The sequence below is a fragment of the Populus trichocarpa genome, chromosome 1 (assembly GCF_000002775.5).
Source record: "Populus trichocarpa isolate Nisqually-1 chromosome 1, P.trichocarpa_v4.1, whole genome shotgun sequence".
Lineage (NCBI taxonomy): Eukaryota > Viridiplantae > Streptophyta > Magnoliopsida > Malpighiales > Salicaceae > Populus > Populus trichocarpa.
This window is the reverse complement of record NC_037285.2, coordinates 36,928,920-36,942,785: the sequence shown is the minus strand read 5'-3', so window position 1 is coordinate 36,942,785 and position 13,866 is coordinate 36,928,920. Positions and strand designations below refer to the sequence as shown.

The 13,866-nt window shown below is 30.3% G+C and overlaps 1 protein-coding gene across 2 annotated transcripts; it reads left to right on the top strand.

Annotated features, from left to right (window-relative positions):
* The first annotated feature begins 4,151 nt into the window (after positions 1-4,151).
* LOC7470802 (bidirectional sugar transporter SWEET2a) lies at positions 4,152-6,784 on the top strand. Of its 2 annotated transcripts, none has more exons than XM_024608754.2 (7): positions 4,152-4,497; positions 5,079-5,115; positions 5,208-5,424; positions 5,538-5,696; positions 5,788-5,925; positions 6,034-6,172; positions 6,340-6,784. In XM_024608754.2, exons 1-6 carry the CDS (start codon positions 4,446-4,448, stop codon positions 6,148-6,150), a joined length of 720 nt encoding a protein of 239 aa, XP_024464522.1. In that variant the 5' UTR covers positions 4,152-4,445; the 3' UTR covers positions 6,151-6,172; positions 6,340-6,784. The 2 variants fall into 2 exon arrangements, with proteins under 2 accessions (XP_024464522.1, XP_002300325.3); XM_002300289.4 differs by having other exon boundaries at positions 4,154-4,497; positions 5,788-5,907.
* The last annotated feature ends 7,082 nt before the right edge of the window (positions 6,785-13,866 follow it).

The following is a 13,866-nucleotide window of genomic DNA, read 5'->3' as shown; positions in this document are numbered from 1 at the left end:
AATGTAAATGAATTGTTACAAAAAGGATTTACACGAGAGAGTTTTAACCCTTGTACAATACTTTCCCTTCTAACACTCAAGAAAGATGGATCATGAAAAATATATGTTGAAAGTTGAGTCATCAACAAGATTACTATAAAGTATTGTTTTCTCATTCCTTGATTGGATGACATGTTAGATATGATGACAAGAGCATAATTTTTCCTTTAAGATTGATTACAAGAGTGGGTATCTTCATATTAGAATCTGTTTGGGAGAAGTATGAAAAATTGTGTTTAAGACTAAGGAAGAGTTATATAAGTGGCTAGTCCTGTCTTTTAGCCTTTCTAATACACCAAATACTTTTATGATGGTAATGACACACAAGCTTAAGCCTTTTGTGGGAAATTTCTTGGTGGTGTATTTTGGTAACATCCTTATTTATAGCTGCACCAAAGAAAAGCATTTATATCACCTTATTTAAGTTTGTACCACCTTAAGAAAAGAAAGTTTGTTTACCACTGTTAAAAAGTGTTTTTTCTTCATGGATCGAGTGGTTTTTTTAAGGTTTATAGTGTCATGTGAAGGAATCTCTACTGATCCTTAAAAAATCCAAGTGATTATAGATTGGCTTAGGCCTAAAAATATTCATGAGGTTTTATAGTTTTCTTAGTTTTACTACTTTCTATCAACATTTCATCAAGGGATTTAACATTATTATATCTCTTATCACAGATTGTTTGAAACAAGGTGAGTTTTAATAGAGTAAAGGAGCTAATAAAGCAATTGAGGAGGTTAATAAGAGGATGATAGAGGCCCTAGTAATATCGCTTCCCGACTTTACTAAGGTGTTTGAAATAGAATATGATGCATTGAGAGTTGGTATATATAGAATACTTAGTTAAAAACATCACTTTGTAGCTTATTTTAGTAAGAAATTTAATGAGGCAAAACAAAAGTACTCAACCTACAATAAAGAATTTTATACGGTAGTTCAGGCTTTGCGCTACTAGCACCATTATTTGCTACCACATGAGCTTGTTCTTTACTCCGACCATAAGGCGATCTGTTATCTCAACTCCTAAAAAAAGCTCAACTATAGGAATGATCATTGGGTTAAGTATTTGTAAGCCTATTCATTTGTATTAAAACATAAACCTGTAATGGAAAATAAGGCAACAAATGCCTTGAGTTGTTGGGTAACATTGTTATCCATAATAAGTGTTGAAGTTACTAGATTTGAGAGACTTAAACAGGAGTATCAATCTTACTAAAAGTTGAAGAAATATACATGACATCGAGATATAAGAGTAATCATGTTGTAGATGGTTATTATCTTCAAGAAATGCATTTGTTTTGGGATAATAAACTTTATAACCTGAAGACATCAGTACTTGATATTGTTGGTGTAGGGGATTCATGTTAGATGTCTTTCAATACACTTTGGAAGAAATAAAATCATTGAAGGGGTGAGACGTCATTTTCTTTGGCCTCGCTTAAAAATATATGTAGCTAAGTTGGTAGGTTAATGCCAAACATATCAACTACCTAAGCATAGAAAACAAAACATTGGCTTTTATACCCTTTTCCCTATTCCTATTTGCCCTTGGCAAGATGTAAGTATAAATTTTATGCTTGAGCTTCCACATACTGCAAAGAAGCATGATTCTATCTTTGTAGTTGTTGATAATTTCTCTAAGATGACCCATTTTATCCTTTGCACTAAGACCATAGATGCTTCTAGAGTTATGAAACTATATTTTGACAAGATTATCAAATTGTATGGTATTCCCCAAACTATAGTATCAAATATAGATGTTAGATTTATGAGTTATCTATGGAAAACCCTTTGGCATATGGTGGGGATTAAGTTGAAATTTTCTAGTGCCTACCACCCCTAAACTCATGAGCAAAATGAAGCGGTTAATAGGAGTTTAAGCAACTTTTTAAGATGTCTAGTGCATGATCATAAGAGGAATTGAGATTTAGTTCTTCATACAGCCCAACTTGCCTACAATAGCTCTATCAATAGGTCAATAGGCATGAGTTTCTTTGAAGTTGTACATGGTTACAAGCCTAGAAAGCCTTTAGACCTTCTTCCTATGTCTCCTTATCCTAGGGTGCCTGAGTCAGCTGAGTCATTTGCATGTTGAGATCACTAAGCAGATTCATTCAAGTAATGTGCAATATAAACTTCAAGCTGATTTATATAAATGACATAATGAATTTAATGTTAGAGACTATAGTATGATAGGTATTAGACTTGAATGGTATCCTTTGGGAACTAATAAAAAATTGTAGGCACGTAGTGTTGGGTCATTCAAAGTGCGATAACGGGTTGATCCAAATGCTTATGTTCTTGATTTACCACTTGATTTTGAAATTAGCTCTACATTTAACATTGAAAGTCTAATTGCATATAAGAAATCACTTTCTATTCCAAATGATCTATTTGAGATGCCACTTAATCTTACTTCTGATGATTCTATTAAAACCTCTACCCTTTTCACCATAATATTATTACAAACGGATAATATTGATGCTATTCTGGATAAACAAGTTGTTTTTATCAGGGAAGGTGAAGTTTAATGGTTTCTAGTTTATTAGGTGGGCCGATCTAATTCAGATTGCACTTGGATCATTAGAGATACATTGCAACAGATTGATTCAGATATTTAAGAGTACTATTAAAGCTATTTAGAGCTACACTTGTCAGAGCTGAGTTTCTCCAACCCCAGGAGAGTTGGTTGGGACACCAAACCCAAACTGTAAATTACACGAGTATATGGGTAAAGGTGATGAAGGATGACCCAGCCCATCACTTTTTGGTTGAGAGATTGGGCTTAGACCTATTTCATTATTTTTGTTTTAAGTATTTGGGTTATTTATTTTAGAAAATTTTAATTGATGAGCTAGCCCAATAGTTAGATATTTTAAGGTTATACTATTTATATGTTTCTTTTCATTTTGTGATATAGTTTTCATGATTTGATAAAATAACATATTTTTCCTCATCTGAACTCTCTTTTTTTCGTAGATTTTTCTTTCCTGCTTTTAATTCTTGGCTTCTTTCTTTTTTTTTCTTTCTTTGGTTTTATTTTTCTTTAGTTTATTGTCCCACATCAACTGGTTGCACTTAAATCAAAATAAAAAGCTCAGGCATGCACTGACTTAGAAGGCAATGTTTAAACTTTTTTTTTAAAACAAAAATAGGTGGACGACCTTTCAAGCCAATGTGTACCTAGTTTTTTTTTTTAAAAAAAAAAACGTAGATGACAATTTTGATCACCTTTGATGGCCAAAATTTAAACTTATTTTGACCTGAAATCATCTAAAAAACATGCTAGGGACCCTATCAAACCCATTTTAATCCAAAAACTCCCTCCAATCAGTCAAAAATGCCAAAATTAAACTGAATAAAAAAAATCTTCTCGAGCTTCAATCTACTTTTGTTAGCGAGATAAAAAATCTAAGCCACCTTCATGAAAGTACTCTCTCCCAAACAAACCTATTAAAACCAAGATTAGTCCTTTTCATGATCAAAATTATAACCGACCTCTTTCTCTCTGATAACTTTTTTCGACAACTTTACTTCCTCTTTTTTAAAATTTAGGGATTGAAAAGTGAAAAAAATAAAGAATATGACAGGAACTTAAGTCCATGAATTTCAAGGATCAAATATTGCGCAAACTAAGACTTCAGGGACAAAAAAGTAATTTTACACACCTTTTAAACATTGAGTTGTTTTATTTTTTATTTATTTATTTTGGTCTTTGTTATTTTAATTTGGTTTTTAATTACAATAAAGAAGTTATATTTTTCAAAATCGCCAAAACATTTTTGGATCTTTGCGTATGTTAAAGCATGTAAAGTAAGAAAAAACTTTGATTGATAAAATCATATGATAATATAACTTGGAAGAATCTGATTGAAAAAAAAATAAATGACCAAAATTTAAAAAGAAAAAAAAACTGTAGGATTAACAGTGACATCCATAATATGTTGTGAGAGTGTGAATATTACACAACAGTGTTACTGTGATGTAATTAATATATATAAAACGTGTAATTCCATCTCAAATACTCACAAAAATATATCCAAAATGTGCATGTCCTCTTAATTTTATTATCTTTTCCAGGTGATAAGTCCCACTTGCAGTCTATATGGACCACCAGATGATATTTTTCTACTTAATGTACATGAGGTTCTCTTTCTAAGAACAATAAAAGTCCATGTCTAGCAGAGAAGATTCTGCAATTTTTTGTCTTGTATTTGAACAAAAGCATCAGCAGTTTGATATGAATCTGCTCCTGAGCGATTTAGAATATTCTAACACAGTGAATTAAGACAACATAAATACAAGTCTCCTTGTGCTACAAAGGTACAGAGAGGTAGAGAGGGAGAGGGAGAGGGAGAGGGAGAGGGAGAGAGTTTTATATCAGTTTGAGGTTTGAAGAGATTGACAGATGCTCTCAACTGTGTTGTCTTCAGGTTGCAGTGATGCAGCTGGACTTGCTGGTAACATATCTATTTCCTTTTCTGTTGTTTCATAATGGTGCTACTTTAATGATAAGCGGTTCAAGTTGTAGCTTTGTTTGTCTTAAATAGAAATTAACCAACGGAATGATTCTTTTCATGTGTTCTTTGTCAAGCACATGGATTCGTCGACTTTCCAAAACCTTTTGTGATTTCCTTCCCCTTGGTGGCCATTTATGGTCTTTGAGATGTTGCCCAAAGATGGTGTAGAACCATATAATTAAAAATTAGAGAATAAACTTGTCTTTGTAGGAGAACTGTGAGATATTATCTGTTGAGGCTTTTTGCTCTACAGTGGTTCCAGATAGCGGAGGGATGGCCTAAAATATTTTCTTTATTTCCATGATGAACTCAGAAAATGACTGAAAATACAAGATTGGTGATGGAAACATATAATACTGTCATGAACAATAACTACCTCATGTGGAGGGTCTCTTAAATTGTTTGGCCTCTGAATATGCACTGAAATATTTCTGAATTCACTGTATGATCAATTGTCTGTTGCCTCATTTACTCATCAAAGGATATTTACAAGTATTCTAATAGCTGCTTCTTAATTTCAGGGAACCTCTTTGCTTTTGTGTTATTTGTGTCGCCAATGTAAGAAGCTAGCTAGCTAGTTATAATCCCTCGTCTCTGAGTTAAGAATTGGAATGGAGAGTTTTTACTTACAAAAACCTTGTCTCTTTCAGACCAACATGTAGGAGAATTATCAGAAACCAATCAACTGAGCAGTTCTCAGAATTGCCTTGCATATACGCTCTATTGAATTGCTTGATCTGCCTCTGGTATGGCATGCCTTTTGTAACGCCTGGAGTTATATTGGTTGCAACTGTAAATTCAATCGGGGCTGCTTTCCAGTTAATCTACGCAATCATCTTCATCATTTATGCTGATAAATCCAAGAAGGTAACAGTTGTTCCCAACTTTTTCTTGAATTCGTCATTTCCGCAAAAGTTATTGCTCTTTTTTTTTGTTTATTTGAGCTTGATCATCTTCATGTTCTTCTAATATTCTTGCAGCTGAGGATGTCAGCATTACTCATTGCAGTATTTGCGTTCTTTGGCATGGTAGTATTTGTGAGCCTGAGATTCTTGGAAACTCATTTGCGTCAGATGGTTGTTGGATATTTAAGTGTCTTTTCTCTCATTTCAATGTTTGCTTCACCCCTTTTTATAATTGTAAGTCCATAGGAAGCCCTCATGTAAATCTCAATTCAGATTCAATCCCGGCACTCTGTCTCATGGTTTTTGTACGTGTTTGTGCCGCCAGAATTTGGTGATCAAAACCCAGAGTGTTGAATACATGCCATTCTATCTTTCCCTTTCAACGTTCTTGACGAGTCTCTCTTTCTCTACTTACGGAGTGCTCAAGTTTGATCCTTTCCTTTATGTAAGCATGTTTCTCCAGGCAGAACACTTAAGAAATCATTGTAAACTTAACATGAAGGTCAGATAGAAAAGGGAGATGCTGTTCACTTTATTTATTCATCCATACGTTTCTGTTGGGAAAATGCAGGTACCAAATGGAATTGGAACAATTTTGGGGATAGTTCAATTAGCACTCTACTACTATTATAGCAGCAAATATGGTGAAGGTTGTTCAAGAGAGCCCTTGCTAGCTTCATATGCATGAATACATCAGCTAGCATTGCGCGGTAAGGTCTTATTCCTCTTTTATTTATATGTTGAAAAGAAGTGGCAATTGAAATCTGTAGAATGTGATGGAAGCAGAAGTTGTACATGCACTGGTGTTAATTGAAGTTGAACAGTGCCTGCAGCTCGAAATAAAATAGGACTGCTGAAAGAACTGTCCGATTTGCAGGTTATTCATAATGGCAACAATCCAAGACAGGATTTCCTCCTGCGTCGTCATTAAAAGTAGACTAAAATTACTTCATGGTGTTTGACAATCCTTGCAAAGATTTGAGGGCGTCCTCGAAGCATGCATGTCAGTGATCTGCAGAGCAGAAAAAGAGGAAGGAAGCAAAATGGTTTCCGAAGGCTAAACCAGAATCACTGCATTAGTGAGCTGCAACATCGTATCAGTCCTTAATCCATAGCCTGCCACGTTTTTTGATGCCTCGAACAGGGTGTTGCCACACTGCCAAGTGTCATTGCCTGTCTTTCTCATCATCTCCTCCACTTGATTGGCTATAAAGGCTTTCACCTCCATGCTTATCTTAGACTTATGGTATTATTATAATACAATGAACAATGCCTTTTACTTCAGCTGGTTTAATAGAAGATTAAGAAGAAAAACAGTGTTATATATTGTTCATCAGCTTAGGAGAAATTACTAATTACTTGCCAGAAAAACAAGTGTTTCAACTGATCAAGTCCTATTTATTTGATCACAATGTCCAGAAGTGTCTAACAATAGGAAGAATCTCATTAGACCTATTTTCTGTACGAACAATCGAAGGGTTTTAGGTCAAATTTAAACCAAAGGGTTCTAGATCAAGACAATTCTGCAAATTAAATAAGATATATTTATTGTGAACAATTAAAAATAGGCACATAAAAGCTCAAAAAACTCAAAAAATAAAGTATATTTATCAATTATACTCTATGAAATGAAGATTGATCACACTTAACAGAAAACAACAAGTATGAAATGAAGATTATCCAAGATCATACTTATCAGATATATATAGAAAACAATAAAAAATAGGAACAATGAACAATGCTTAAAGAATTTCATATCATAAATGACAAGAGTTTTCATTCTATTAACATGAAGTTTTTGTGCAAAAGTTTATAAATCCACGCATGATCAGGATTCAGCTTACCCAGAACAACCGCAAGATTCATGTTGCATGTGCTTTGAATTTTTGAATTTCTTCCACCTTTTTTCATTGCTAATTGTACTCTCACACTTGGTTACCTATAATTAGAAAATCAACCTTTTTTCCCTTTACTTATCATATGATTATGCGATCATTTATGTTTTGCACATCATGTAAGCTTTACACCTCAACAGATACTCAAAAAAATCATAAACTATCTTGATGTTGCCTTGAAAGTTTGTCACCCATGTCTCTATTAAAACAGGTGTTTAATACATTTAAAAAATTAAAAAATCCCTGAATTTATAAAACATAAATACTTACACATAAGGATAAAATAACTTCATTAAAACTTTAAAATATATAAAACAATTTAAAATTATGTTTGATTTTTTGTTTTGAAAATTTAAATTGAAGTTGGAAGAGGATGTTATGACATCAAAATTGTAGTTTTCAATACTAAGAATTTATATATTAAATACTATGATTTATTTTTATCTTTGCATAATGCATACTTAAACCTTAAACCATGATACTAACATAACATCATGATGCAAGTACTACATTGTTAGAAATTTATTTTAAAAACATGGATAATGAACATATTTGATGTTAGATTAAAAATAGAATCCACTTATTTTTGAAGTCAAGATTTTATTGAAAATGATTTTTTAATAAAAATATTTTAACATGAAATATTGATTTGATTAAAAAATTTTTGGTTAGCATGCTTTACAAACTCAATAACCCTCAATCCTACATTAAAAGATTACAAAATTTTCTTGTAACTTATATAATGAGAAGTTGTAAAGTTAAAATTGGACTCACATGAAATCAAAGTTTTTAGAAGGGGGAGGTCAAGGCTAAGTGAGATTTGAACTTAAGTCATAAGCGTTCACTTAGATCAAAATGGGCTCGAGTCTTGGGGCTAAGACTTGGGTTTATTGTAAAATATTTTTTGGCCTATAGAAATTAATTTTTTACCAACCTATTTTTATTTATTTAGCTTGTTAATAAGTCTAAGTAGTTTTCTTCTCTTCTTTAACCTGATTAATTTAAGCAAAAAAGTCATATTTTAAAGCAAAAATAATGTTAGGTTAATTTTGTTTCATTGGAGGTAATTAAGATTGATAAACGATGAGAATTTCATCTTGTATTCTACATTAGTTGTTGTTCCAAAATCCACTATAAAAAAAAAAGGGTTAAAGAAAGAGTGTTTGACATAGAATTTTAGGCTTTTCTTCACCTTAGTTTTTCATATTACTTTCCTTGAGTTTATGCTCTAGTTTTTTCCTTTGTTTTTCCTTCTACTTCAAGCTTAGGTTCTATTATATTATGGAGAGATTTTGAGTCATATTTCTTAGAGCTTGTGGATCTTGTTTAGTATTACAACTAAAAAGATGATGTTGTTGAAATCTTAGAAAGCTAATGTAATCATTTTGTTTGCACCAAGATACGAACAATAAATTCTTAAGGACAGAATATTGATCCTTGACAACAACAAATCTTCATCTAAATCAGGTTCTAAGTGCTTCAAGAAGTAAGTGTTCTTAACAATCTAGTTTAGATATTATTTATATTTTTTTTTCAAGCATGCTTGTTGTGTTTTAAGGTTTCAGTTTGATCTTAATTTATAGAATTATTCTACAAACTTAGTTTGTTTTATATGCTTTTATCTTATTGTTAAAGTAAAAAAAATAAACTGATCTGAATTGATTTAAATTCTATTATTAAGATCACTGGTAATTTGTTTTTATAACAATCGAGTTTTTATCTTAATTAGTCTTTTGTTTAGTACAAGCATTTAGAATTTTACAAACTAGTTTAATAATTCAGAAGGTTGTTGGCAACTCTAATCTTAAGTTAAATTTTAACAATCAACATATATTATTATGTTGATGCAATTTGTTAATATGTTAAATAAAAATATGCTACATTGATTCAAGTTAAATATAACATATTGAATTAAACAATAAAACAAGATTAAAGAAACCAAGTTAGTTATAGAAATTTTATTTGTTTAAATTTAGTATTTGTGATTGAGTTAATTATTTGAGATAATTTCTTGAATATACCTGATTTTTAATTTTGGCTATTATTATTGTTTAAAAATATATTAATATGTCTTCTTCTCAAGATTTGATTGCTCAAACCGAATGTTGATTTGACAAGTATTATTTTGGTAAGAAGGATTCCACCATCACCATTGTTGGTGCATGGTGAGAAACCTAAAAAGTTTAATGGATTGAACTTAAAGAGGTGATAGAAAAATATATTATTATATCTAACGACTTTGAATTTGGCAAAGTTCTTGTCTAAAGAAACACCAAAGTTATCAAATAATGAATCTGGTCTTATTGTCATGGCAGTTTAATGACAGTTATGGACGCATGAAATCATTATAATTTTATATGTAAAAACTACATCTTGAATATATTAGAAAACATACTTTATGATGTGTATACTTGATTCAAGGGTGCAAAGGCACTTTGAAACACAAGTACAAATCTAAAGATGTTGATATGAAAAAGTTCATAGCTGACAAATTTTATGTTTTTGAGATGGTCAATTCAATGACCGTAATAAGCCAAGTTCAAGATTTGTATGATATTTAACTAAAGTATGCTTCTGAGTGAATCCTTCTAAATGGTTGTAATTATTGAAAAATTATCACCATCTTAGAAAGATTTCAAGAATTACCTTAAGCATAAGTATAAGAAAAAGGGAGTTTAAGACCTTATTTTGAGGTTAAGGATAGAAAAGAATAATAAATCATTTAAAATAAAAACTAAAAATTTCTTGATGGCTTTTAAATAATATATTGTTGAAAAAATGGTAAACAACCACAATAAAAACCAAAAGAAAGAACTTGTTGTGAAAGGAAAGGGCATTGTTAAGAAATTCAATGACAAATGCTTCATCTACAATAAGATTGAACATCAAGTTATGAATGGTAGAAATAGGACTCAATAAGACAATCTTAAGAAAGGAAAGATTTTTCAAGCAAATGTCACTGAGATTGTTCACCTCACAAATAAAGTTTTGGAGATGAACTTGTCTATTGTTATCGCTGAAATTAACCTAATCCACAATCTTGAGTAGTGATGAATTGATACTAGTGCAATAAGACATGTATGTGCTAAGAAAAAAATATTTTTCACTTACAAAGAAGTGGATAGTGAATAATTGTAGATGAGAAATTCATTTGCCTTAAAGGTACTTGGCATTATAAATGTCATACTAAAGATGACTTCTAAAAACTTTCTACTTTCAACAATGTGCTCCATGTTGCTGATATTAGAAAGAACTTAGTATCTAGTTCATTTTTTTAGTAAATATGGTTTTAAAATAGTATTTTAAAATCAAAAAACATTATACTCACTAAAAACAGGATGTTTATAAAAAAAAAGATATGTTAGTGATGATCTCTTCAAGATGCATATCATGATGGTTATAATCATAAATAAAGTTAATAATAAGAATGATATATCTTTTATTATTTGCTTAAGTTTTGTGATATGTAGCATGATAGGTCAGAACATGTAAACTATAACTCTATACAAAGGTTAATAAATCTTGAGTTATTACCTACTATGGTTTTTGAAAAAACCCATAAATATGAAGTTTGTGTAGAATCAAAATTCACAAAGACTTCTTTTCAAATAATTGATATAATTAGTGAACCTCTAGATTTAATTTACTTGGGTATTGGTGATTTAGAGTTTGTACAAACTAGAGGTGGGAAAAAATATTACGATATTTTTATAACTATTGCACAAAGCTATTATTATACCTATTCACTTAGAAACAAATAAGATTCTTGAAATGCTTAAACATTATAAAAATAAAGTTAAAAACCAACTTAATAAAGGTTATAAGAAGTTATAAAAATGGAGAGTAAGAAGCACCTTTTGGTGAATTTTGTTCCCAACACGATATTATCCATCAAACTACTGCTTCTTATTTACCTAAAAAATAGCATTGTAAAATGTAAGAACCAATTTTTTTTAAAAAAATAATAAATACTTGTTGATAAGTTTAGGAGCACCTCAGAATTAATGGGAGGAGATAATTTTGATTATCAATTATATACTTAACAAAATATCTCATAAAAAATTAGAAAAGACACCATATAAATTGTGGAAAAAAATGTTATGTTTTAGAAGATATTTCTACAAATATCTCAAAGTATGGAGGTGTCTTGCAAAAATAGCAGTGTCTGATCCTAAAAATATTAATATAGAGCTTAAAATTATGGATTGTATATTTATCAAATATACTTATAAAATAATGCATATCGATTTCTCATATACAAGTCAAATATTAAAGATATACATCTTAATATAATAAAGGAATAAAAAAATGTTATGTTTTTTGAAGATGTGTTCCCATTAAAAAAGTACAAGAAATTTATTCCTTAAAAAGAGTGATTGAAGCTAGTTCTAGTGATCATCATCAAATAAAAGATAACAAAGTTGAACTAAAAAGGAGTAAGAAGGTGAAAATGACCAAAACATTTGATCCTAATTTTCTACCATACTTGTTAAAAAATCAACCTTGAAGTTACTCTGTGACAATGGTTTTTCCTAAAGCTTCATATTAGAAAGAGACATCAATAATGAAGTTATATTCATTATATATAATCATGTATGACAACTAGTGAATCTTCCACCCAAAATTAAATCATTATATCATAAATGGATCTTCAAAAGGAAAGTGAAAATTGATGGAATTATTAAAAAAATATAATGTAAGAATTGTTGTTAAAGGACTTAAACATTAAGAAGGTGTTGAATATTTTGACATATATTCATATGTATAAAGAGTAACCTACATAAAAATATTGATATTCATTGCAACTATTAACAAGCTTGAAGTACTTTAAATAGATGTAAGAAGAAACTTTCTCAAATAGTGACCCTTGACAAAAAAATCTACATAAAACAACTTGAGGGGCTCATTGTTAAATGATAAGAAAAGAAAGATTTTAAGCTTGTCAAAGCCTTGTATAATTTGAAATAAACTTTTAAAAAATAGCATGAAAAAATTGATAAGGTCATGTTGTAAATAATTTTAAAATCAACGAACTTAATAAATATATTTATGTGAAAAACATAAATAAATGTTATGTCATTATGTGTTTTTATGTGGACTATATGCTAATTTTAAGCAGTAATGAGCATGTAATCAAGTATGCTAAGAATATATTAACTAATAAATATGACATGTTGCAAATATCATACTATGAATACAAATTTCTAAAACATCTGATGGATTGGTATTGTTTCAATCTCACTTGTTGAAAAATTTTTCGATAATTTTTTTAATGGTGAAAATATTACTATCAAAATACTTATGGAGTTAGGTATACATTTGTCCAAAAACAAAGGTAAGAGAATAAATTAATTAGAATATTCTTAAATAATTTGAAACTTGATGTATGTTATGAATTGTACAAGACTCAATATAACATACTCGATAAAAAAATAATTGGATAAGATACTAAAATATTTGAGGGGCCTCTTATACTTTGAGCTACATTATACTGCATATCTAGTAGGACTAGAAAGGTATAATAATTTAAGTTGGATATCCGACACTAAGAATTCAAAATCTACCAGTGGATATGTCTTCACACATATTGGAGCAATTATGTCATAAAACTCCCATAAGCAAACATATTTAGCAAGATATATGATGGAATCAAAAGATATAAACATAAAAGATAGAATTTGATGAGCAAAAAAGGTTATCGATACGCATTCTAAATTCATAATTTTATTCTCTGAAAATGAGTATAATAAATTATGACTCTTAAAGAGGTTTACAACTATTTTAAATAGGTCAGAATCCTAATACATAAAGGAAGATAACATAAAACCCGAAACTAAACATAAAATCCAGAAAAATATATAAAATTAGCTCAAATGAGATCTTCAAGGCCTAATTTAAGTGTTATGAGACACATGATGGATCAACCTTGTTTATGGAATAAGGGCTCGAGAATCTCATACAAAAATTTAAGCCCAATCCAATGGTCGGATCAAAACCTATGATTTTTTTTAGCCATTATGCTGGTAGGCACAACAAGACCTCTTTTTTGGCCTAGTTGTATCTTATTAATCTATAAAAACATATGTTAGGTCATCCACATAATCTGTTTGGGGTAGATCTTTATTCAGATATGGTACTACTAGCTTGATTGCATCATTCTACATGGTTTGAAGATAACTAGTCCTTGAGTTCTATTTATAAGTCTTCAAATAAGGTGTCAAGTGTTTCACATTAAAACATTATAAGTCTTCAAATGGTTGGGAAAGCAAAGTATGTAAGCATTATCATTGATCTTCCACAACACTCCACAAAGGCCTATCTTTTTTTTCCTTTAATTTTATTGTACTTGCCTACTAGAAACCTGTTAAGGGTGAGTATTACCCATACAAGATCACTAACTTTAAACATTACTCTCTTACGATGAGTATAAGCTAGGAACTTATACATGGATGCCATATAAATGAACCACTTTGTTAAAGTAAATGTGGGCTACCCAGGATGCAACTATG

Bases quoted from the DNA above. Each gene is read 5' to 3' on its own strand.
- LOC7470802 (XM_024608754.2), top strand. From the start codon at position 4,446: ATGCTCTCAACTGTGTTGTCTTCAGGTTGCAGTGATGCAGCTGGACTT. The intron at 4,498-5,078 runs GTAACATATCTA...TCTTAATTTCAG, and splicing joins TGATGCAGCTGGACTTGCTG to GGAACCTCTTTGCTTTTGTG. The intron at 5,425-5,537 runs GTAACAGTTGTT...ATATTCTTGCAG, and splicing joins ATGCTGATAAATCCAAGAAG to CTGAGGATGTCAGCATTACT.